This window comes from Erinaceus europaeus, chromosome 10, assembly GCF_950295315.1.
Source record: "Erinaceus europaeus chromosome 10, mEriEur2.1, whole genome shotgun sequence".
NCBI classification, from domain to species: Eukaryota; Metazoa; Chordata; class Mammalia; order Eulipotyphla; family Erinaceidae; genus Erinaceus; species Erinaceus europaeus.
In genome coordinates, this window is record NC_080171.1 from 104,827,280 (window position 1) to 104,850,898 (window position 23,619).

At 41.0% G+C, this 23,619-nt stretch overlaps 1 protein-coding gene across 1 annotated transcript in view; it reads right to left on the reverse strand.

Annotated features, from left to right (window-relative positions):
- The window catches only part of SETX (senataxin), a 73,638-nt gene that overhangs the window by 42,760 nt on the left and 7,259 nt on the right, over positions 1-23,619 (reverse strand). The window contains exons 2-8 of the mRNA XM_060200442.1: positions 18,097-18,280; positions 14,128-14,338; positions 9,404-9,513; positions 7,975-8,194; positions 7,285-7,404; positions 2,579-2,750; positions 2,341-2,428 (exon numbers count right to left, since the gene is read on the reverse strand). Coding sequence (XP_060056425.1) covers positions 2,341-2,428; positions 2,579-2,750; positions 7,285-7,404; positions 7,975-8,194; positions 9,404-9,513; positions 14,128-14,338; positions 18,097-18,273 — 1,098 coding nt within the window. The 5' untranslated portion in view covers positions 18,274-18,280. The remainder of the gene's footprint in view (positions 1-2,340; positions 2,429-2,578; positions 2,751-7,284; positions 7,405-7,974; positions 8,195-9,403; positions 9,514-14,127; positions 14,339-18,096; positions 18,281-23,619) is intronic.

Consider the following 23,619-nt stretch of genomic DNA (forward strand, 5'->3'; position numbering starts at 1 on the left):
AGACAGACAACTACAGATCTGCTTCAATGCCTGTGAAGTGATCCCCTGCAGGTAAGGAGCCGGGGGCTCGAAATCAGGATCCTTATGCCAGTCCTTGCACTTCGAGCCATGTGCACTTAACTTGCTACACTACCGCCTGATCCCCTTTTTTTAGATGGTCCTGGTTTCTAATAGTGTCACTTGTCTCCCGCATTCTAAACTTTCCACCCTGTCTAACTCAAATTAAAAATTAATCTTCCAGGGATAGGGAGGTGACTCAGCAGTAAAGCATGTACTTTGCATATGGGAGACAATGAAAATCTGTTTCTCTACTTACCATATGAGAACACAACAGAGAACTCCATGGGTAGTTTACTCACTTTCTCTCACAAAAAATGAAATGAGGACTGGGGGAGTTAAAAGATGACTAAGCAGGTAAAGTCTATGCTTTATTATAATCATGCATAAGAACTCTGGGCGGTAGCATAATGGGCTAAGCGCACATGGCACAAAGTGCAAGAACCAATAAGGATCCCGGTTCGAGCACCTGGCCCCACCTACTGGGGGGTTACTTCACAAGCATAGCAGGTCTGCAGGTCTCTCTCTCTCTCCCACTCTCTGTCTTCTCCTCCTCTCTCCATTTCTCTCTTTCCTATCCAACAATGACATCAATAACAATAATAACTACAACAATAATAAAAACAAAGGCAACAAAAAGGAAATATTTAGGGAGTCGGGCTGTAGCGCAGCGGGTTAAGCGCAGGTGGCGCAAAGCACAAGGACCGGCATAAGGATCCCGGTTCGAACCCCGGCTCCCCACCTGCAGGGGAGTCGCTTCACAGGCGGTGAAGCAGGTCTGCAGGTGTATCTTTCTCTCCTCCTCTCTGTCTTCCCCTCCTCTCTCCATTTCTCTCTGTCCTATCCAACAACGACAACAACAATAATAACTACAATAAAAAAAAAAGGGCAACAAGAGGGAATAAATAAAATTAAAAAATAAAAATAAAAAAATTTTTTAAAAAAAGGAAATATTTAAAAAAGGGGGGCTGGGCGGTAGCACAACAGGTTAAGCACATATGGCACAAAGTGCAAGGATCCTGGTTCAAGTCCTCAGCTCTCCACCTGCAGGGGGGTCAGGTCACAAGTGGTGAAGCAGGTCACAGGTGTCTATCTTTCCCTCCCCCTCTCTGTCTTCCCCTCCTCTCTCCATTTCTCTCTGTCCTATCCAGTAACAACAACATCAATAACAATAGTAATAATAACCACAACAGCGTTAAAGCAATAACGGCAACAAAGGGGGAAAAATAGCCTCCAGGAGCAGTGGATTCCTAGTGTGAGCCCTAGCAATAACCCTGGAGGCAAAAAAATAAAAAAACTCTGGGTTCCATTCCTAGCATCACAAGAGATTACCATATGGAGAAATGCTGCTTTGTACTCTCTCCTTTCCTCTCTGAAATATAGAATTAGAACTGGGTCAGGGAGTTGGCACTAAGTATATACTGTTTGACCCTTTTCATTGCATTAAACATAAATAAAATATGCAGCCCACAAAGTAGCACAGTGGGTAAAGTACTGGAATACCAAACATGAGATCCCAAGTTCAATTCTAAGTATTCCATGTGCCAGAGTGAAGTTCTGGCTCCCTTTCTCTCATAAATAAGTAAATAAGATAGCTAAAATAAATAAGACAGGGGCTAGGAAGTTAGAGCAGGCATAGTAAACCAGCTCTTTACAACTGAGGCCCCAGAGGCTCCAGGTTTTATCCTACTCATATCATAAACCAGTATGAGTAGTGTTCTAAGGCCTCTCATATTAAAACAAATCTCTAAACAAACAAATAAATAAATAAGGGGTTGGATGGTGGTACACTGGGTTAAGTACACATAGTATGAAGTGTAAGGACTGGCGCAAGGATCCCAGTTTGAGCCCCAGCTCCTGACCCGCAGGGGAGTTGTTTCACAAGTGGTGAAGCAGGTCTGCGGGTGTCTCTCATTCTCTCCTCTATCTTCCCCGTCTCAATTTTTCTCTGTCCTATCCCCAAAAAATTAAACAAATGGCCAGGAGCAATTGCAGACACTAAGCCCCAGCTATAACCCTGGAGACAAAAATTTAAAAAAAGGAAAAACTAGATTAGGGGATGAGCCAGCAGTGGAGTATATGTGTGAGACACCTGGATTTGGTAAATAATTTCCTAAAGTATGCAAACTGTAGTTTTTCCCAATGCATAGTATATCTGTTAAAAAGACAAAGTAAAAGTTGTGAATAGCTAAATATCATAAAGTAAATAAAGTCAACTAATTATGGGAAAACTGTCTATATAATACAAAGACTATGTATTGGAATTCTCAAAATGTTTTATACCTTTTTGGCCTTTTCAGGATTATAATTGTATACAATCTGGCTGCAAGTCACCATATCATCCAGGAATGGCTCCGGTTCTGACTTGGTCCTTAAATATTAAAAGTAAATAGAAATTATTGTAATGAAGGGGAAGAGAAGAAGAAAGAAAAGACCCTATAAAATGCAGTAAGTTCAACTAACTTAAAACAGACCTAATATAGAGAATCTTTTAAAATCTCGATACATTAACCAAACTAACCTCACAGAGCTGTTCCGGATATTTTGGATCTCTCTGTTGTAGCTCCCATTGTTGATAATAGTTTGAAATGCCTCAATAGGATCAATAAGTTGTCCCCAGACCTTAGATCCAAGGCGATCCAGAATCACCATGAAACAGTGTAATGCTGGCCAGAAAGGATCCACACTATCATCTGAAATACAATGGAGGAATTGCCAAATGATGCAACAATCAGCAGGTACAAAAATTAACAATAAGGCCCCACACCTATGGACATCTAATCTTTGACAAAGGGGCCCAGACTATTACATGGGGAAAGCAGAGTCTCTTCAACAAATGGTGTTGGAAACAATGGGTTGAAACATGCAGAAGAATGAAACTGAATCACTGTATTTCACCAAATACAAAAGTCAATTCCAAGTGGATCAAGGACTTGGATGTTAGACCACAAACTATCAGATACTTAGAGGAAAATATTGGCAGAACTCTTTTCCGCATACATTTTAAAGACATCTTCAATGAAATGAATTCAATTACAAAAAAGACTAAAGCAAGTATAAACCTATGAGACTACATCAAATTAAAAAGCTTCTTCACAGCAAAAGAAACCACTATCCAAACCAAGAGACCCCTCACAGAATGGGAGAAGATCTTTATATGCCATACATCAGTTAAGAGTTTAATAACCAACTATATAAAGAGCTTGCCAGACTCAACAACAAGACAACAAATAACCCCATCCAAAAATGGGGGGAGGACTTGGACAGAATATTCACCATAGAAGAGATCCAAAAGGCCGAGAAACACATGAAAAAATGCCCCAAGTCTCTGATTGTCAGAGAAATGCAAATCAAGACAACAATGAGATATCACTTCACTCCTGTGAGAATGTCATACATCAGAAAAGGTAACAGCAGCAAATGCTGGAGAGGGTGTGGGGTCAAAGGAACCCCTCCTGCACTGCTGGTGGGAATATCAATTGGTCCAACCTCTGTGGAGAACAGTCTGGAGAACTCTCAGAAGGCTAGAAATGGACCTACCCTATGTCCCTGCAATTCCTCTCCTGGGGATATATCCTAAGGAACCCAACACATGCATCCAAAAAGATCTGTGTACACATATGTTCTTGGCAGCACAATTTGTAATAGCCAAAACCTGGAAGCAACCCAGGTGTCCAACAACAGATGAGTGGCTGAGCAAGTTGTGGTATATATACACAATGGAATACTACTCAGCTGTAAAAAATGGTGACTTCACCGTTTTCAGCCGATCTTGGATGGACCTTGAAAAAAATCATGTTGAGTGAAATAAATCAGAAACAGAAGGATGAATATGGGATGATCTCACTCTCAGGCTGAAGTTGAAAAACAAGATCAGAAAAGAAAACACAAGTAGAACCTGAAATGGAATTGGCATATTGCCCCTAAGTAAAAGACTCTGGGGTGGGTGGGTGGGGAGAATACAGGTCCATGAAGGATGATGAATGACATAGTGGGGGTTGTATTGTTAAATGGAAAACTGGGGAATGTAATGCATGTACAAACTATTGTATTTACTGTTGAATGTAAAACATTAATTCCTCAATAAAGAAACAAAAACAAAAAAAAATTAACAATAAAGCATTCTTGAGCTGGGTGATAAGACTAAAAGCAAAACACAAATAATTTAGAGTTTTACCAACTACATGTTTAAAAAGGAAAATTTTAAGATTAATTTTGCATTTATTTCTATTATGCAGGCCTCACATATGTACAATTTCACCATTCCTGGATCAACGTTTTTTTTTTTCTCCTTCAGATAGAAGCTAGAGGGAGGAAAACTATTACAGTACTGGAGCTTACTGATGTCAGTCACCCTCTAAAACCTGTGATTTTAATATCCCTCAGGTTCTAAAGACTAATTTTTTTGTCATAGTCAAGATCTTTCTCATTACTTATCTATTTATTTATTTTTAATATTTTAATGATACAAAGAGGAAAATACAGCACAAGAGAGACCAAAGCATTACTCAGCTCTGGCTTATGATGATACTGGGAACTGAACCTGAAGCCTCAGTCTTTTTGCATAACCACTGTGCTATTTCCCCAGTCCCATACTTTATTCTTTGCTACAGCTGCATAGTGTATTATGTCTAGTAAATGTTCAAATAAGGAAGAAAGTCATCAATCAGGTAGATAAAAGCAATTATGGGGAGTCAGGCAGTAGCGCAGAGGGTCAAGCACACCTGGTGCGTTCAAGCTTCACCGCCTATGTATCTGTCTTTCTCTCCCCGTCTTCCCTTCCTCCTTTCTCTATTTCTCTCTGTCCTATACAACGACAACATCAATAACTACAACAATAAAACAACAAGGGCAACAAAAGGGAATAAATAATTTTTTTAAAAAAGCAATTATGAAAATATTCATTAAGAAGTAACACATCGGGAATCGGGCGGTAGCGCAGCGAGTTAAGCACGCGTGGCGCAAAGCGCAAGGACTGGTGTTTAAGGATCCCTGTTCGAGCCCCTGGCTCCCCACCTGCAGGGGAGTCACTTCACAGGCGGTGAAGCACGTCTGCAGGTGTCTTATCTTTCTCTATTCCTCTCTGTCTTCCCCTCCTCTCTCTCTTTCTCTCTGTCTTATCCAACAACGGCATCACTAACCACAATAATAATAACTACAATAAGGGCAACAAAAAGGAATAAATAAATATTTTTTAAAAAAAAAGAAGTGCACATCAGAAGCCAGGTGGGTAGAACACCTGGTTAAGCATATATATATACACACACACACACACACACATATATATATATATATATTAGATTTTTAAAATTTATTTCTTTCCTTTTTGTTGCCCTTGTTGTTTCCATTGCTGTTGTAGTCATTATCATTGTTGTTGTTGTCGTCGTCGAACAGGACAGAGAGAAATGGAGAGAGGAGGGGAAGACAGAGAGGGGGAGAGAAAGATAGACACCTGCAAACCTGTTTCACCGCCCGTGAAGCAACTCCCCTGCAGGTGGGGAGCCGGGGGCTCGAACCAGGATCCCTAACGCTGGTCTCTGCACATTGCACCACGTGCGCTTAACCTGCTACGCTACCGCCCGACTCCCCCCATGGTTAAAGTGTGTATTATCACCATGTGCAAGGACCGAGGTTCAAGGCCCTGCTCCCCACCTGCAGGGGGATACTTCATAAGCAGTGAAACAGGTCTGTGGGTGTCTTCTCATTCCCTTCATCTCTACTGCCCTTTCAGTTTCTCTCTGTCCTGTCGAATGAAAATAGAAAGGGAAAAAAAAAAAAAAGGCCACGGGGAACAGTGAATCCATAGTGCCAGCACTGAGCCCCACTGATAACTCTGGTGAGAAAAAAAAAAAATCACACATTTTAAAGAGTAAGGAAACCAGAATGACTATACAGGCAGTGCTCTACAAATAATTTATATAGTAACTACTGGCAAATGAGCTAGTGATAGTCTAATATGGTCCAAGAGGTGGTGTGGCAGATAAAGTGTTAAAACTCTCAAGCAGGAGATCCTGAGTTTGATCTCCAGCAGCTACCAGCCCTAACAAGGAATAAAACTAGGGAGAAATATGTTAGCCAAATATTATTTCTTTTAGAATTTCCCACAACTAGTTATTTAAAACTAGTTATTTTAAAATGTTTACTGTGGTCCAGGAGGTGGACGCAGTGAATAAAACGTTGGTCTCTCAAGCATGAGGTCCTGAGTTCAATCCCCAGCAGCACATGTACCAGAGTGATGTCTGGTTCTTTCTCTCTCTCTCATTAATAATAAATATTAAAATAATAATAAAATAAGGGAGTTGGGCGGTAGCGCAGTGAGTTAAGCGCAGGTGGCGCAAAGCGCAAGGACCGGCATAAGGATCCGTTTGAGCCCCTGGCTCCCCACCTGCAGGGGAGTCACCTCACAGGCAGTGAAGCAGGTCTGCAGTTGTCTATTTTTCTTTCCCCCCATCTTTTGTTGCCCTTGTTGTTGTTGTTATATTGCTGTTGTTGGATAGGACAAAGAGAAATTGAGAGAGGAGGGGAAGACAAGGGAGAGAGGAGGACAGATACCTGCAGACCTGCTTCACTGCCTATGAGCAACTCCCCTGCAGGTGGGGAGCCTCCAAGCAGGATCCTTATGCTGGTCCTTGAGCTTCACACCATGTGTACTTGACCTGCACTGTACTACCGCCCAAACTCCTCAAAAATTAATTTTTAAAATCATTATTTCAGCTAAACAGAGAATGGAGATATTTTGTAAATTTAAATAGCCAAATTTGGTTGTAGGCATCATGTCAGACAGTGGAGTCCTTAAGAACCAAACCAGGAAAATGATAGTAAGACAGGTAAGACTTTTGCCACAATTTTAATTATCCTATCACTAAAATTGAATTGCCTAAAGATTTGTGTTTTGATTCTACTGCTGACTGGTTCAATATAAAAGATTAAATACTGAATTAGAGTCTAAAGATTCCTGTTTAGTAGAGCTTGGAAACAGCCTATGAGTTTTGCAGAAAGACTAGTGCCCTAGACACCAACATTCTCATGTTCAGAGGTAAGCAGTGCTGTCATGTTTTTTTTTTTTTAAAAAAAAGAACCTTTACCAAAAATCTGCAAATATAATCTAGACTACAAAACGTCCATTCTCTTCTCTGTAGCATGAACTCAAATTCTTGCATGACACTAGTATTTTAAATACACCATCATCACAATATTCAGAAGTATTTAGCAAATAAAGTTTATTACCATTTGATTGTCTTTCCATGGTGTGAAGTATTGACTGCATAAAGTCATTTTGTTTTTCTGAGCCCAACAACAATGAATCCATGGCTTGCTCTTCAAGAATTGTCAGCAACATGCAAATACCTGTAAGATCAATTATAGTTTTCTTGAATTGATTTAATGCTTTCTTTGCTTGAATTAGCATAAACTAATATAAGAAAGAGGGGGCAGGTGGTGGTGTACCTGGTTGAGCGCACATTATAATGCACAAGGACCCAGGTTCAAGCCCCTAGACCCCACCTAGAGAGGGAAAGCTTTCCAACTGGTGAAGCAGTGTTACAGATTGTCTGTTTCTCTCCCTCTCATATCAGCCCCATTCCTCTCAACTTCTAGCTTCTCTAACCAATAAATATAATAATTAAATATAATAATTTTAAAAAAACACATATTGTATATGTAACATGACAGCAAAATAGTATTCAGATCCTCAAACATTTAATCTGAGGTGGGAATTTCTTGTAAAAGGATGTTAATGTTAATCCCAACAGAATTTATAAGTATGTAAGTACAGGACAGCATAGGTCCTAGGTTCAATCCCCCGTACCACCACAAGCCAGAACTGAGTAGTACACTCGTTAAAATAGGAGAGAGAGACAAGAAGCAAGAAAAATATAGGGAAATACAATTTTGTATTTGTGTATGAACAATACTTACCTAACCAATAGTTTTTGTAGTTGGTAGTATCATACATATGTGAGGGCAGAAGAATTAGTTTACCCTTCTCAAGGACAGAAGAAGTATAAATGTCTGGACTTTCTAAAAGCCCCAACTCAATGACTTTAAAAAGACATGTCAAAACCTCTTGTAAGTCATAATAATCATCTCTATCCACTTTTCCCAAGTTTCTTGCAGTCAGGATAGCCCAACGCCGAACCTAAAAACATAAGAGATGTTTGCTTTGTTACTTCTTCCAACATTCAAGTTCCTACAAAAAGAACCTATTTAAACAGCACTATTTTATAGAGTTTAAAACATAAGATACAAATCAATAAAATGTATAAACCTTCTTTTGTCCTGACTTGAACTAACCCTAACAAATGATTAGATATTTTCTGTTCATTTAAATACTGACCAGGCCTGTAATATTAAAGAAATTATATTAGGTTAAATGATAACATTAAAAAAAAAAAAAAGATTTAGTAACATGAGAAAGAGAGCCAAAGGGAGTCGGGCTGTAGCGCAGCGGGTTAAGCGCAGGTGGCGCAAAGCACAAGGACCGGCATAAGGATCCCGGTTCGAACCCCGGCTCCCCACCTGCAGGGGTGTCGCTTCACAGGCAGTGAAGCAGGTCTGCAGGTGTCTGTCTTTCTCTCCTGCTCTCTGTCTTCCCCTTCCCTCTCCATTTCTCTCTGTCCTATCCAACAACGACAACAACAATAACTACAACAATAAAAAAAAAACAAGGGCAACAAAAGGGAATAAATAAATAAAATAAATATTTAAAAAAAAAAAAAGAAAAGAAAGAGAGCCAGAGTACCACTTTGGCACATGCAATGCTGAAGACTAAACTCAGGACCTCATGCTCAAGAGTCCAATGCTCTAGTCACTGTAGTGCCGCCTCCCAGGTCATAATTCTTTACTTTTTTTAAGTCCTTACATGTGTGGTTTGGGATGTAGTACAATGGTGGAACTTGGAATCCTGCGTTCAATTCCCAATACCACATGTCAGAGTACTACTCTGGCTTCTCTTGCCTCTCTCTGTAGTTTATGAAGTAAGTTTTAAATACACCTCCATATCCTCTAGTTCCCACCTGCAGCAAAGAAGTTTCACAAGAAATGAAGCAGTACCACAGGTAGCTCTCCCTCCCCCCACCCCACGCTCACCTCTTACCCTCTTATCAAAAAGGAAAGAAAAAAGAAATGGTAGCTCCTGTAACAACTCTGGTGGGGAAAATTTGTCTTTGAAGTATCACAGAAGTATCCTCCCTACCTTCTTAGATTGCCTTGATCTCACAGGATACTTTACAAAACTGTACTGATTTTACATTACAAAAGTAGTTTTGGCAAATATTCTAAACAAATAACACAGCATAAACCTCTGCCATACCTAAATATGTCCCTCCAATGCTTAAATCCTACTTACCATTTCATTGGGATGAACCAAAAACAAATAGATTCCTGGATGTTTGTCAAAAACCTGGAAGGAGCAATTAGCTTGTTCCATCCGACAAAGTGCTTCAACACAAAGTTCGTCTAAAAAAATAAATATATACAGCAAATTTCAGACACAAATCTTACCAATTTATCAAGAATATTTAAATATGGCTCTTTTCTATAATTAAATGACAAGTTATTTTTAAGCTGAAGCATGAAAATGGTAATAATATAAATGCAGGAACACCTGACAGACTGATCATGTATCCTCATGAATATTCTAAATATATACTACAGTTACCATAATTATCTCCATAGTGTTATCTTCCTAGAAATATAATTATAGATACACTCCACTAGCATTTGACATTTTGATCCATGTGGACTATATATTATACTGGGAGTAAAAGGCACCACTGCCTCCCATTGACTGTTTTGTCCTTAGTCAAAGTTACTGAATAATCTATTTTCTCCAGTGACTCATAATGTTTACCATCAAACACTAATTCTTCCAAGTAAATCTGGTTAACATAATAAAGAACTCAGTAAACTTAGCACCAAAAAAAATCAAGGAACCCCACTGGAAAATGGGGCAAGGACATGGACAGAAATTTCACTAAGGAAGAGATCCCACGGGTCTATATATATATATATATATATATATATATATATATATATATATATATATATATGAGAAAGTGCTCGAAGTCACTGATCACTAGAGAATTGCAAGTAAACACAACAAGATATCACTTTACACCTGAGAGAATGCCATGCATCACGAAGGACAGAAGTGACTAATGTTGGTGATGTTGAGAAAAATGGACACTTCTGCACTGCACTGCAACCATTGTGGAAAGCAGTCTGGAGACTTACCAGAACACTATAAACAGACCTACGCTAAGCCCCAGCAATTCTCACCTGGAGATATACCCAAAGGAAAGAAAAACACCTATGTATACTTATATTCATAGATGCAAAATTTGTAATTGCCAGAACCTGGGATGTCCTACAATCCAGATGTCCTACATCAGATGAGTGGCTAAAAAAAACTGATACACACACAATGGAATACTACAACTGTTAAAAATAGAAAGTTATCTCCTTGAGGATAGCATACTGAGTGATATAAACCAAAAAGAGAAGATATAAACTGGACTTAATAAATAGGGTTGGGGGGCAGGGGAGAGAACACAAAGTACAACACGGACTGAACAGTGTATCACACCAAAAGCAAATGACTCTGGGGAGGCAAAGGATGGGAGTGAAAGAAGAAAACTTTAGCGGCCTGCTACATGATCAGATTGTACACATGTGTCAATGTCTGTACTGTATTAGCCTATAAATAATGATAAGATGGTAGACCCTGGTTGTGCTGGTGTTTCTTTTATCAAATTACTCAGAGAACAACCCAATTAAAAAGTAGGCAGAAGCCCTGCCACTCTAGGGAAAGATAGAAACAGGCAGAGAACATGGATCTCCTGCCAACACCATGTCCAGCAGAGAAGCAATTACACAAGCCAGACCTTCCACCTTCTGTACCTCCTTGATGATCCTGGACCCATACGCCCAGAGGGATAAAGAATAGGAAAGCTAAGGGGGTCGGGCGGTGACGGAGTGGGTTAAGCGCATGTGGCACAAAGCGCAGGGACTGGCGGTAAGGATTCCGGTTCGAACCCCCGGCTCCCCACCTGCAAGGGAGTCGCTTCACAGGCAGTGAAGCAGGTCTGCAGGTGTCTATCTTTCTCTCCTCCTCTCTGTCTTCCCCTCCTCTCTCCATTTCTCTCTGTCCTATCCAACAACGAACATCAACAATGGCAATAATAATAACCACAACGAGGCTACAACAACAAGGGCAACAAAAGGGGGGAAAAATGGCCTCCAGGAGTGGTGGATTCATGGTGCAGGCACCGAGCCCAGCAATAACCCTGGAGAGAAATAAAAAAAGAACAGGAAAGCTAGAACAACAAGGGCAACAAAAAGGGGGGGGGGTGGTGGAATGGTCTCCAGGAGCAGTGAATTCGTGGTACAGGCACTGAGCCCCAGCATAACCCTGGAAGCAAAAAAAGAATATCAAAGCTTTCAAGGGATGGGATATGGAACTCTGGTGGAGGGGATTGTGTGGAATTGTACCCCTCTTATCCAGCAGACTTGCCAATCATTATTAAATCAAATAATAAATAGTAATAAAAATAAATGTGACAATATGCTACAGTGATTACTGAAAATTACTTCAGACTAGTGATTTTCAATCAGGGTCAATTGTGCCTCTCCTGGACACTGATCCAATTCACAAAGAATACTTGGGAGTTGTTTAGTTGTTGTTTTTGTCACAACTGAAAGGTGAGAAGATGGGGAGTTACTGACATCTAGTGGATAGAGGCCAGGAATGCAGCTAACAGCTAAAGGTAAATTTTTTCCCCACCAGAATTAAAGGTGGAGCTTAGTGCCTGCATCCCACTGCTCCTGGTAGTTTTATCTTGTTTTGTTTTTTATTATTTCATTTCACTTCATTTCATTTCATTGAGACAAAGAGGGAGATGCTGGAGGTGTGGCTGTGGAGTAACAGCAGCTGTGTTTCGCTCTCCCGGATCAACTACTAAGGGGCAATGTTAATCACCTGAAAGTTCAACAATTTCTGACCAGAACTCACCAAGCCACAGGTGAGTACAAACACCTGTGTCTCCTGGACAGAAAGGGGCTGAAGGAGAATTGGAACACAAGAGACCCTTCCTTCCATCTTCTAAAAGCAACTGTAACAACTAACAGCTCCACCCATTCCCGAAATACATCAAAGGCCAAAGGCAACCCAGCTTCAGGGACCCAAGAATCAACTGACCAGAACCACCCCACACCATATATAAATAGCAGCACCCAGGAAATTTGTGTAAATTTCATTAACACACCAAATATAATGGTGAGACCAAAAGGAAACATTGGAGAAAGGACCGAAGATAAAAGTCCAGTAAAAAATGCCAAACAGATAGGCGTAAGTAAGAATGAGGACAATTTCCAAACACTAATTGATACAATAATCACAGGAGTAAGAAAAGCTTTTGAAGGTAGTATCAGAAATGGGGAAACAACAAATGAGACTCGGAAAGAAAACACTTATGAGGTAATAAGGGAGCTGAAAGTTAAAGTAGCTGAGTTAAAAAACACAACTAGTTTAACAAGCTAATACAATATCTGAACAGGGTAACACAATAGTTAAGCTACAGAAAACAGCTGAGGGGAGCAGAGTTGGTGTACTGTAAAGTAAAAGACGATGGGCTGGGTGAGAGGGTTTAGGTCCGGGAAAATGATGGCAGAGGACCTAGTGGGGGTTGAATTGTTATGTGGAAAACTGAGAAATGTGGGGCCGGGTGGTGGTGCACCTGGTTGAGTGCACATATTGCAATGTGCAAGGACCCAGGTTCAGGCCCCTAGCCCCCACCTGCAGGGGGGCTTTGCAAGTGGTGAAGCAGTGCTGCAGGTGTCTCTGTCTCTCTTCCTCTCTCTGTTCCCCTTCCTTCTCCATTTCTGGCTATCTCTATCCAATAAGTAAAATTTTAAAAATTTAAAAAAAAAAGAAAAATGAGAAATGTACACATGTACAAACTACTGTATTTTACTGTTGACTGTAAACCATTAACCCCCCCCAATAAAGAAATTAAAGGACTCAGGCAGTAGCACAGCGGGTTAAGCGTACATGGCACAAAGTGCAAGGACTACATAAGGCTCCTGGTTCAAGCCCCCGGCTCCCCACCTGCAGGGGAGTCACTTCACAATCGGTGAAGCAGGTCTGCAGGTGTCTTTCTCTCTCTCCCCCTCTGACTACCCTTCCTCTCTCCATTTCTCTCTGTCCTATCCAACAACAACAATAACTATAACAATAAAACAAGGCAACAAAAGGGAATTTTTTTTTTTTTTTTAAAGGGGGAGAGAAAGGCACTCTCCTCAGAAGAGAGACCTATAGCACTGCTCCACGGCTCTTGAATCTTCGCTCCTGCAGGTGGGAACTGGGGGCTTCAACTCTGGTCCTTACACGTATGGCAACATGTGCTCTTAACAATTATTAAGTCCAAAAATATCAAAAGTACCAATGTTGAGAAGCCAAAAACTTGTAAAGACAAATACTAAAATTAGGGGTGGGGATAGACAGCATAATAATATGCAAAGATACTCTCAGGTCTGAGGCTCCAAAATCCCAGGTTCAGTCCCCTGCACCACCTTAAGCCAGAGCTGATAAATGCTTTGGGGGAAAAATAAAAACAAAACAAAACAAAAAACAGGGAAATACTAAAATTAAAAATCAACTAAGTGAATAGATATTATGTAAATGATGGATTGGGGAGACAGCATGATGGTTATGCAAGACTTTCATGCCTGAGGCTCTGAGGTCCCAAGTTCAATCCCCAGCACCACCATAAGCCACAGATGAGCAGTGTTCTGGTCTCTCTCTCTCTGATTAAAAGTAAATACATTAAATAAAAAAAAAAGCTAAATGTGTGACAAAGCAAACACAGTAAGATGCTACCAAATGCACAAAGTATGTGGTGTGTATATTATTTTCACTGCATAATTCACTCTTCCATGTTTATAATATAATCAAATGATGGGGAAAATATTAAGTAATCTTCTGGATGGCAAACAGATTTTCAAATAATTCAAAATTATTCTTATAATTCTTAACAAAATGAATATATGGTAAGCTATACCCAAGATACTCACTGACACGTTCATGTAAAAGCAGATAAGGATATTTCAGTATTTCAAGAAGTGGAACTCGAAGCTTATTTTCAAAGTCTTGGCCAGTAAAGTCAAACAGCTGTGCCTCTCCATTGTTGTCTAATATATATAATTCGTCATCATCTCCAATTTCTGCACTCATGGATTTTTCAAAGTGATTTATGAGCCGTAAGGTTTCTAGTTCCCATAAGACCTACAGGAAAAGAAAAGAAGGAAGTGTGCTCTGCATCTTATCTACATAATACAAATCTTTCTACAAAGTTTTCTCCCCAAGTATACAAATTCAGAGAAGTAAAGTGGTAACAGAAATCATGAATATTAATTTACTCAAGAAAAATCACTTAACACTGCCACTTTAATATGAGTTGAGTGCATGGAACATGAGACTCTTGCAGAGTTTTGCTATAAATATCTCAACATACCATCAACTGTACTGAAAAGGAAATGAGGGCAGGTGATAAATCATCAGACAGATCACACACCTTACTTACCATGTGAGGCCCTGGGTTTGATCCAAGAGCCACATTAAAAGAAAAAAAATTAAAAGGAAATAATTTTGAACAGAACCAAGTAGAACACACTACCATTTCTTTCTTTTTTAATTTTAATTTTTTTATATTTATTTATTCCCTTGTCCTTCTTTTATTGTTGTAGTTATTACTGATGTCGTTGTTGTTGGATAGGACAGAGAGAAATGGACAGAGGAGGGGAAGACAGAGATGGGGAGAGAAAGATAAGACACCTATAGACCTGCTTCACCGCCTGAAGCGACTCCCCTGCAGGTGGGGAATCAGGGGCTCGAACTGGGATCCTTACGTCAGTTCCTTAGGCTTTGCGCCACGTGTGCTTAATCCAATGCACTACCGCCTGACTCCCTCTTTCTTTTTTATGGCCTCCAGGGTTATCACTAGGGCTCGGTGCCTGCATTACGAATCCACTGCTCCTGGAGGCCATTTTTCCCATTTTATTGCCATTGTTATTGACAGAGAAATTGAAAGAGAAGAGAAAGACAGAGGGGAAGAGATAGACAGGTACCAGCAGACCTGCTTCACCACTTGTGAAGCAAACACCCTGTAGGTGGGAAGCTCAAGCTCAAATGCTTACACTGGTCCATGAGCTTCGCGCCATGTGCACGCTTAAACATTAGCTAGGTTTGAGCCCCCAGTCACCACAGAGGATCACCTTTAAAAAGGAAGCAGGGGCCTGGGAATCGGTATTAGTGGTTATGCAAAAGGTTTTTCATGCCCAATGCTCAGAGTTCCCAGGTTCAATCCCCAACACCATCCAGCATCAATCTGTCTCTGTATCTGTAATAGCACAATGGTGAGAGAAAGATAGACACCTGCAGACCTGCTTCACCACCTGTGAAGCGACTCGCCTGCCTGGGACCCTCATGCCGGTCCTTGCACTTTGCGCCACCTTTGTTTAACCCACTGCGCTACTGCCCGACTCCCAAAAATAAATACTTTTTAAAAATTAAAAGGCAGGGGGACCAGGTGGTGAACAGGCTGGTGAACAGGTGGTGAACAGGTGGTGGCACACCTGGCTGAGCGCACACGGTACAAGGTGCAAGGACCCAGGTTTGAGGCCCTTTTCCCCACCTGCAGGGGGAAAGCTTTGCAAGTGGTTGAAGCAGCACTGCAGGTGTTTGGCTCTCTTTCCCCCTTCCCTCTTGATTTCTGATTGTCTCGAGTAAATAAAGATAATAAAAATTTTGTTTAAATAATTAAAAGGCAGGATTGGGGAAGCAGCTCAGTGAGAGTGCATGACTTCCATCCATGAGGTCCTGCACTGGATCCCCAGCACCACATGCAACCAAGAGAAAAAGAGAACTCCACAGACAATAATATATAATATACTCTGTCACTCAGAATTTTTCTCTCATTTAAAAAAAAAAAAAAAAAGGCTGGGGAGATAGCATAGTGGCTATGCAAATGCCTTAAAAGCCTGAGGTTCTGAGATCTCAGGTTCAATGCCCAGCACCACCATAAGCCAAAACTGAGCAGTGTTCTGGTCTTTCTCTCAATATCTTTCCCTCTATTTCTCATTAAAATAAATGAAAATATTAAAAAAAAAAAAAATTCAACCCGGGCCAGAGAAGTGGCTCAGCAATAGAGGACACACATTAAAGCCAGTGTTTCCTCCCTAAAATCACATTTTAAAAAACAAAACAGGGAGTCAGGCACCTGGCGTAAAGCACAAGGACCAGCGTAAGGATCCCAGTTTGAGCCCCGCGTGTCTTTCTCTCCCTCCTCTCTGTCTTCCCCATCTCTTTCCATATCTCTCTGTCTAATCTAACAACAACAACATCTATAACTACTACAACAATAAAAAAACAAGGGCAACAAAAGGAAAATAAATAATGAAATAAATAATAATAAAGTAAATTTTAAAAAAATTATAAAAACAAAACAGGGGATCGGCCGGTAGCACAGCAGGCTAAGTGCACCTGGCACAAAGCACAAGGAACGGCATAAGGGTCCCAGTTCAAAGCGCTGGCTCCCCACCTGCACGGGGGGGGGGGGGGTGTCGCTTCACAAGCAGTGAAGCAGGTCTGCAGGCGTCTTTCTCTCCCCCTCTATCTTCTTCCCTCCTCTCTCTCCATTTCTCTGTCCTATCCAACAACACCAACATCAATAACAACAATAATAATAAACAAAACAACCAAGGCAACAAAAGGGGAAAAAAATAGCCTCCAGGAGCAGTGGATTCGTGGTGCAGGCACCAGAGCCCCATCAATAACCCTGGAGGCAAAAAAAAAAAAAAAAACAGAACAAAGAAAAGTATTTCCGGGAGTCGGGCAGTGGTGCAGTGGGTTAAGCGCAGGTGGCGCAAAGCACAAGGACCGGCATAAGGATCCCGGTTCGAACCCCGGCTCCCCACCTGCAGGGGAGTCGCTTCACAGGTGGTGAAGCAGGTCTGCAGGTGTCTATCTTTCTCTCCCCCTCTCTGTCTTCCCCTCCTCTCTCCATTTCTCTCTGTCCTATCCAACAACGACAACAACAACAATAATAACTACAACAATAAAACAACAAGGGCAACAAAAGGGAATAAATAAATAAAATATTAAAAAAAAAAGAAAAGTATTTCCTCAGTCTGAGAGGTAGCGTAGTGGGTAAAATGTTGAATTCTCAACAGAGGGTCCCAAGTTTGATCCCCCGACAGTGCATGTAGCAGTGATATCAGGTTCTCTTTCCTTCTCTCCTCCTATCTCTCTCATTAATAAATAAAACTTTTAATAATAATATTTACTCAGCAACTATTATATACGCCAAGCAGTGAAGTAGGTACTAGAGGCTTCTGAGTTTGAAAGATCTTTTTTGAAAGCTTTATTTATTTTTGGACAAAGTCAAGAGAGAAATTGAGAGGGGAAGACAAGATAAGAGGGAGAGAGAGGGAGTTGAGCAGTAGCACAGCAGGTTAAGCGCACATGGCGCAAAGTGCAAGGGCCAGCGTAAGGATTCCGGTTCGAGCCCCAGGCTCCCCACCTGCAGGTGGTCACTTTGCAAGCGATGAAGCAGGTCTGCAGGTGTCTATCTCTCCTCCTCTCTGTCTTCCCCTCCTCTCTTCATTTCTCACTGTCCTATTTGACAATTATGACAACAATAACAACTACAACAAGCACAAGGGCAACAAAATGGAAAAACAGTCTCCAGGAGCAGTGGATTCATAGTGTAGGCACCGAGTTCCAACAATAACCCTGGAGGCAAAAAGAGAGAGCGAGAGAGAGACACCTGCAGCCCTGCTTCACCACCTGTGAAGCTTCCCCCCCCCCCCCGCAGGTGGGGACCAGTGGCCTAAACCTTGGTCCTTGTGCACTAAAAGGTGTGTACGTAACCAGGTGCACCACTGCCTGGGCCCCCTGGCTTCTGAGTTTGAATCTAAGTTCCTGAATGTATGCAACTGACTTCAAATGAATTCATTTATAATGCTCATTCTAATGTAAGTTACCTCATGTAAGAATGGCAATTCATCCCTTGCTTTGTGGTATTCAGCAACACATTCCAAGCAGTAGCAGAGGTCTTCATCAGCTGTCTGAAATTCATTGGAGCAGGTCTTAGATGCATAATGCTTTAAGAAGTCAACGGTGGAAACACCACCTGGTGTACACCAGCAACACGTGCTCATCCTGTACCTATATTCAAAATAAACAAACAAGCAAGAAAAACTTAAGAGACTAAAGAAAATATTTAAATGCTTCATATTGGGGCTGGGGAAAAAGCATAATTGTTAAGCCAAGTAGACTCTCATTCCTGAGGCACCAAAGATCCCAGGTTCAATCCCCCAGCACCACCATAAGCCAGAGCTGAGCAGTGCTCTGGGGGAAAAAAAATATACCAATGAATTAATTAAATTCAAGTTTATTCTGTCTGGAGAATGACTACACTTCCTACTAACAAGACTCATGTTCTAATGACAAGAGTTCAATTTAAAATATGCCTCCACCACAGCCAGACATTCTGCTGTCCAGATTATCAATTACTGACTAAACACAAACCTGAGTCCACTCTTAAAAACGTTGGCACATGGTCTGGGAGGTGGTGCAGTGAGCGATAAAAGCTTTGGACTCTCAAGCATGAGGTCCTGAATTCGATCCCCGCAGCACATGTGCCAGAGTGATGTCTGGCTCTTTCCCTCTCCTCTTATCTTTCTCATTAATAAACAAAATCTTAAAAAAAAAAAAGTCTTTGGCTCATAGAGCTGGGTGATGGCATATCTGGTTAAGCACACATATTACAATGTGCAAGGACCCAGGTTCAAGCCCCAGTCCTCACCTATAGGGGGAAACTTCACTATTGGTGAAGTAGTGTTGCAGGCTATCTGCTTCTCTCTTTTTTCTTTTTCTACCAGAACATTGCTCAGCTCTGGTTTATGGTGGTGCAGGGAACTGAATCTGGGACTTTGGAGCCTCAGACATGAGAGTCTCTTTGCATAACCATTATGCTGTACCCCCACCCTAGACCTATCTCTGTATTATATGTGTGTATATATATATATTTTTTTTTTTAACCAGAGCAATGCTTAGCTCTGGCTTATGGTGGTACAAGGGATTGAACCTATACCAGAGAGCCTTAGGCATGAAAGTCTGTTTGCATAACCTTTATGATTTTATCTTTCCTTGCTACTAAATAATACTTGTGAAGCATTCCCCCTGTAGGTGGGGATCAGGAGCTTGAACCTGGACCCTTGTGCACTGTAATGTGAGCACTTAACCAGGTGCACCTCCGCCTGGCCCTAGTGTCAATTTTTTAGAAAATGTTAAGGCTTTCAAAATATTGTAGCGCAGTGGGTTAAGTGTACATGACACGACGTGCAGAAACCCAAGTAAAATCCTGGTTGCAGCCCCGGCTCCCCACCTGCAGAGGGGTCGATTCACAAGCAGTTGAAGCAAGTCTGCAGGTGTATATCTTTCTCTTCCCCTCTTGGTCTTCCCCTCCTCTCTCCATTTCTGTCCTATCTAACGACGATGACATCAACAACAATAACTACAACAATAACAACAAGGGAAAACAACAATGGGGAAAAATGGCCTCCAGAAAGCAGTGGAGACGGCACCGAGCCCCCGCGGTAACCCTGAAGTTTGAAAAATAATAATGAACAATTGTGCTATATAAAGACTCAGAACGATACAGCATTGATAACAATTAAGAAACATGGGGGCCGGGGGATAGCACAGTGGGTTAAGCGCAAGGACTGACAAAACGCAAGGACTGACATAAGGACCCGGTTTGAACCCCTGGCTCCCTACCTGCAGGTGTCTACCTTTCTCTCCCCGTCTTCCCTCATCTCTTGATTTCTCTCTGTTCTGACAGCAATAACAGCAACAATAATAACAACAACAATGATAAACAACAAGGGCAACCACAGGGAAAAGGTGGCCTCCAGGAGCAGTGGATTCATAGTTTCTGAGCCCCAGCAATAACCCTGGAGGCAAAAAGAAAAAAAAAATTAAGAAACATGAAATTCTAGGGCTGGGGAGAGAGCATAATAGTTATGCAAAAAGAAACATGAAATTGTCATTGTTTTCAAAGAACATACCTTGATATGTTCTGGTGTTATCTTTTTACATCTCTAGAAATTCCTGGAAACAAAATTCCATACATACTAACCCATACCGATGAAAATTCCTAGAGAAGGCTATGCTTGTTTAGAAGGTATGTATACATGAATTTGCGTTATGTGTGTATATCAACTGCTGCCCATGAGAAGAGTGGTGAAGTTCTATCTGGAAGGTGGCACAGTGTTGGACTATCAAGGTCCTAAGATTCTGATGCTTGGCACTGCAGGTATCAGAGTGATGCTCTAGTTCTCACCCTGCACTCTCCTTCAATAAATAAACCTGAAGAAAAGAAAAAAAAAATAAAAAAGAAAGCTGGGGAGACAGCACTATTAGTTGGGAAACTGGCTTTCATGCCTGAGGTACCAGAAGTCGCAGGTCAATCTTAGGATGACCACAAGTCAGAGATGAACAGTCCTCGGGCAAAAAATAAATTATCTCTGAAGGTAATTTATATGGAGAGCAAAAAAGGTGATTTATAATGGAGACACCTGGCAATTATAAACCTAATCAAGTTTTCAACACACCTTAGAGTAACACCAATGATAACCTATTGATAATTCCGGATATGTGAAGAGAAAAGAATTTCAACTGTGTAGTGTGCTTCTCCAAAACCCCATGTGACTCGTGAAAAGCACATCAAACAAGCCCAAAGTGGGGGTTATCTAGACAGCAGCCAGTGCAACATGAAAGGAGCAAACCTAAGGTAAACACGATGTCCATTTCATATACTTCCAACAGATAAGAATCCATGCATTCTGGGTGACATCTTCAAGGAGATGAAAACTGGTTGGTAGACACAAGTTTTACTTTCTGTTATAGTCCTACTTTATTTTAGAATATATATACACATATAATGCAAAAAAACTATAACACTGGAGGTCGGGCGGTAGTGCAGTGGGTTAAGCACAGGTGGCACAAAGCACAAGGACCGGAGTAAGCATCCCGGTTCGAGCCCCTGGCTCCCCACCTGCAGGGGAGTCACTTCACAGGTGGTGAAGCAGGTCTGCAGGTGTCTGTCTTTCTCTCCCCCTCTCTGGCTTCCCCTCCTCCCTCCATTTCTCTCGGTCCTATCCAACAACGAACGACATCAACAATAACAATAACCACAACAAAGCTACAACAAGGACAAAAAAAGGGGGAAGGGGGAAAAATGGCCTCCAGGAGAAGTGGATTCATGATGCAGGCACTGAGCCCCAGCAATAACTCTGGAGGCAAAAAAACAAAATAAAATAAACTGTTAACATGCATGTATTATACATACATACAAATACAGGTGGTATAATAATGGGAAATTCATAGTTAAGAAATATCTTTACATAAATCTTTTTTAAAGTCTTTCAGGGAGTTGGGCGGTAGCGCAGTGGGTTAAGCGCACATGGCGCAAAGCTCAAGGACCAGAATAAGGATCCCGGTTCCAGCCCCCAGCTCCCCACCTGCAGGGGCGTCACTTCACAGGCAGTGAAGCAGGTCTGCAGGTGTCTTTCTCTCCCCCTCCTCTCATTTCTCCATTGATGACATCAATAACAACAATAATAACTACAACAATAAAAAACAAGGGCAACAAAAGGGAATAGTCTTCTTTCAGTAAACTGAATGTGACAACTCAAGTCACTGAATATCTAGGTACAGAAAAGTGGCAATGTAGGGTTTCTGAATGAGTATCACCCTAAAGTCCAAAAAGCATAATTTCTACCAACAGGAAAATAACTTCTTGCCAAATACTCTATTTTACATATGAGGTCTCTGTAGCTTAATGTCAGTTCTGAAATAAAAAGTTCATGTAGTTTTGCTACTTTTTTAGACTTAGTTATTTAACATTTTATTTTATTATTATTAATTCTGGATAAAGTTGAGAAGAAAGGGAGATAGATGGATAGAGATGGGCCTGCAACACTGCTTTGCTTGTGAAGCTTTTACTCTACAGGTGGGGACCAGGGACTTGAACCCAGATCCTTGTGTACTGTAATGTGTGTGCTTAACCAGGTGCACCACCACCACACAGCACTCCCATTTTTAATTTTTTTATTGGGAGATTAATAGTTTACATTTAACATAAATATAGTTGTTGGTACAGTGCTTATTTACCAAAAAAAAAATAATTTCTTTAAGTCTTTTTTAAAAGCAAGAGCTTATACAACACACACAACTTACACAATACTCATCTGAAAAATAAAAAATTGCAGGGTATTGTAATAGCACAATGGTTATTCAAAAAGACTCTCATGCCAGAGGGTCCAAAATCTCAGGTTCAATCCCTCACATCACTATATGCCAGAGCTGATCAGTGTTCTGGTAAAAATAAATAATAATAATAAGAACAACAACAACAACAGTACGTGTAAAAAACAAAAAATCAAGTATGCTGAGTAAACTAAAGAGTTCTGTTCCTTTCTGACAGTAATTCTAATTCATTTACATTTTATTAGTGTTGGCCTGTATCAGGAGCTACAAAGTAGGAAATGTCTAGTAATATACACTATAGACATGAATCTTGCAAAATATAAAACAAATTTGTTCAAAGAATATTTCTTATATCTGAAAGGCCATTATCATAAAACTGCCCCTGCAGACAGACTATGACCCACATAGTCAATGACTACCACCTCTCCAGATTCAAAGGAGGTCTTGAAACTTTACATCAGGCTCAACCTGATGCTGTTGACTGGCTACGGAAGAAGGGCAAACGCTAGAAGAATAAAGCTAGAAAGCTAAAAATCTACAGAAACTGTTTTCCGATTCATCTCAGTATTTAGAAGATCGAAGAATAGAAAGTGAAACTTCTTGGATTCCTCAAACATCAATTGTGCAAAGCATGTCTTTCTTTTTAAAGATTTTTTTTATTTGATAGGGCAGAGATAAACTGAGAGGGAAGGCGGATGTATACATGCGATACACAGACACACCTGCAGCACTACTTCACTTGTGAAGCCTTCCCTCTGCAGGTGCACTTAAGCCCAACCTCCTGAAGCACATTAGCAGGTATCACTGTAGTCTATTGAAACTTTGAAAAACAAGGGGCTGAGAGTGAGGGTAGATAGCATAGTGGTTATGCAAAGAAACTCTCATGCCTGAGGCACCAAAGGTCCCAGGTTCAATAATCTCTTTGACCACCATAAGCCAGAGCTGAGCAGTGCTCTGGTTAAAACAAAAAAAAGGGGGGGGGGAGCTGACATGCAGATGAAATGTGTACTTTAAAAAAAATCACTTTACAGTGGTCTGGGAGGTGGTGCAGTGGATAAAGCATTGGACTTATAAAAGCATGAGCTCCTGAATTCAATCCCTGGCAGCACACGTACCAAAGTGACGCTCTGGTTCTCTTTCTCTACTTCTCAAATAAATTACAGTAAAAAGAAACCTCTATTAGAATATCACAGTCTGTTTTTCACTTAATTCAGAAAGCAAACCTATTACCA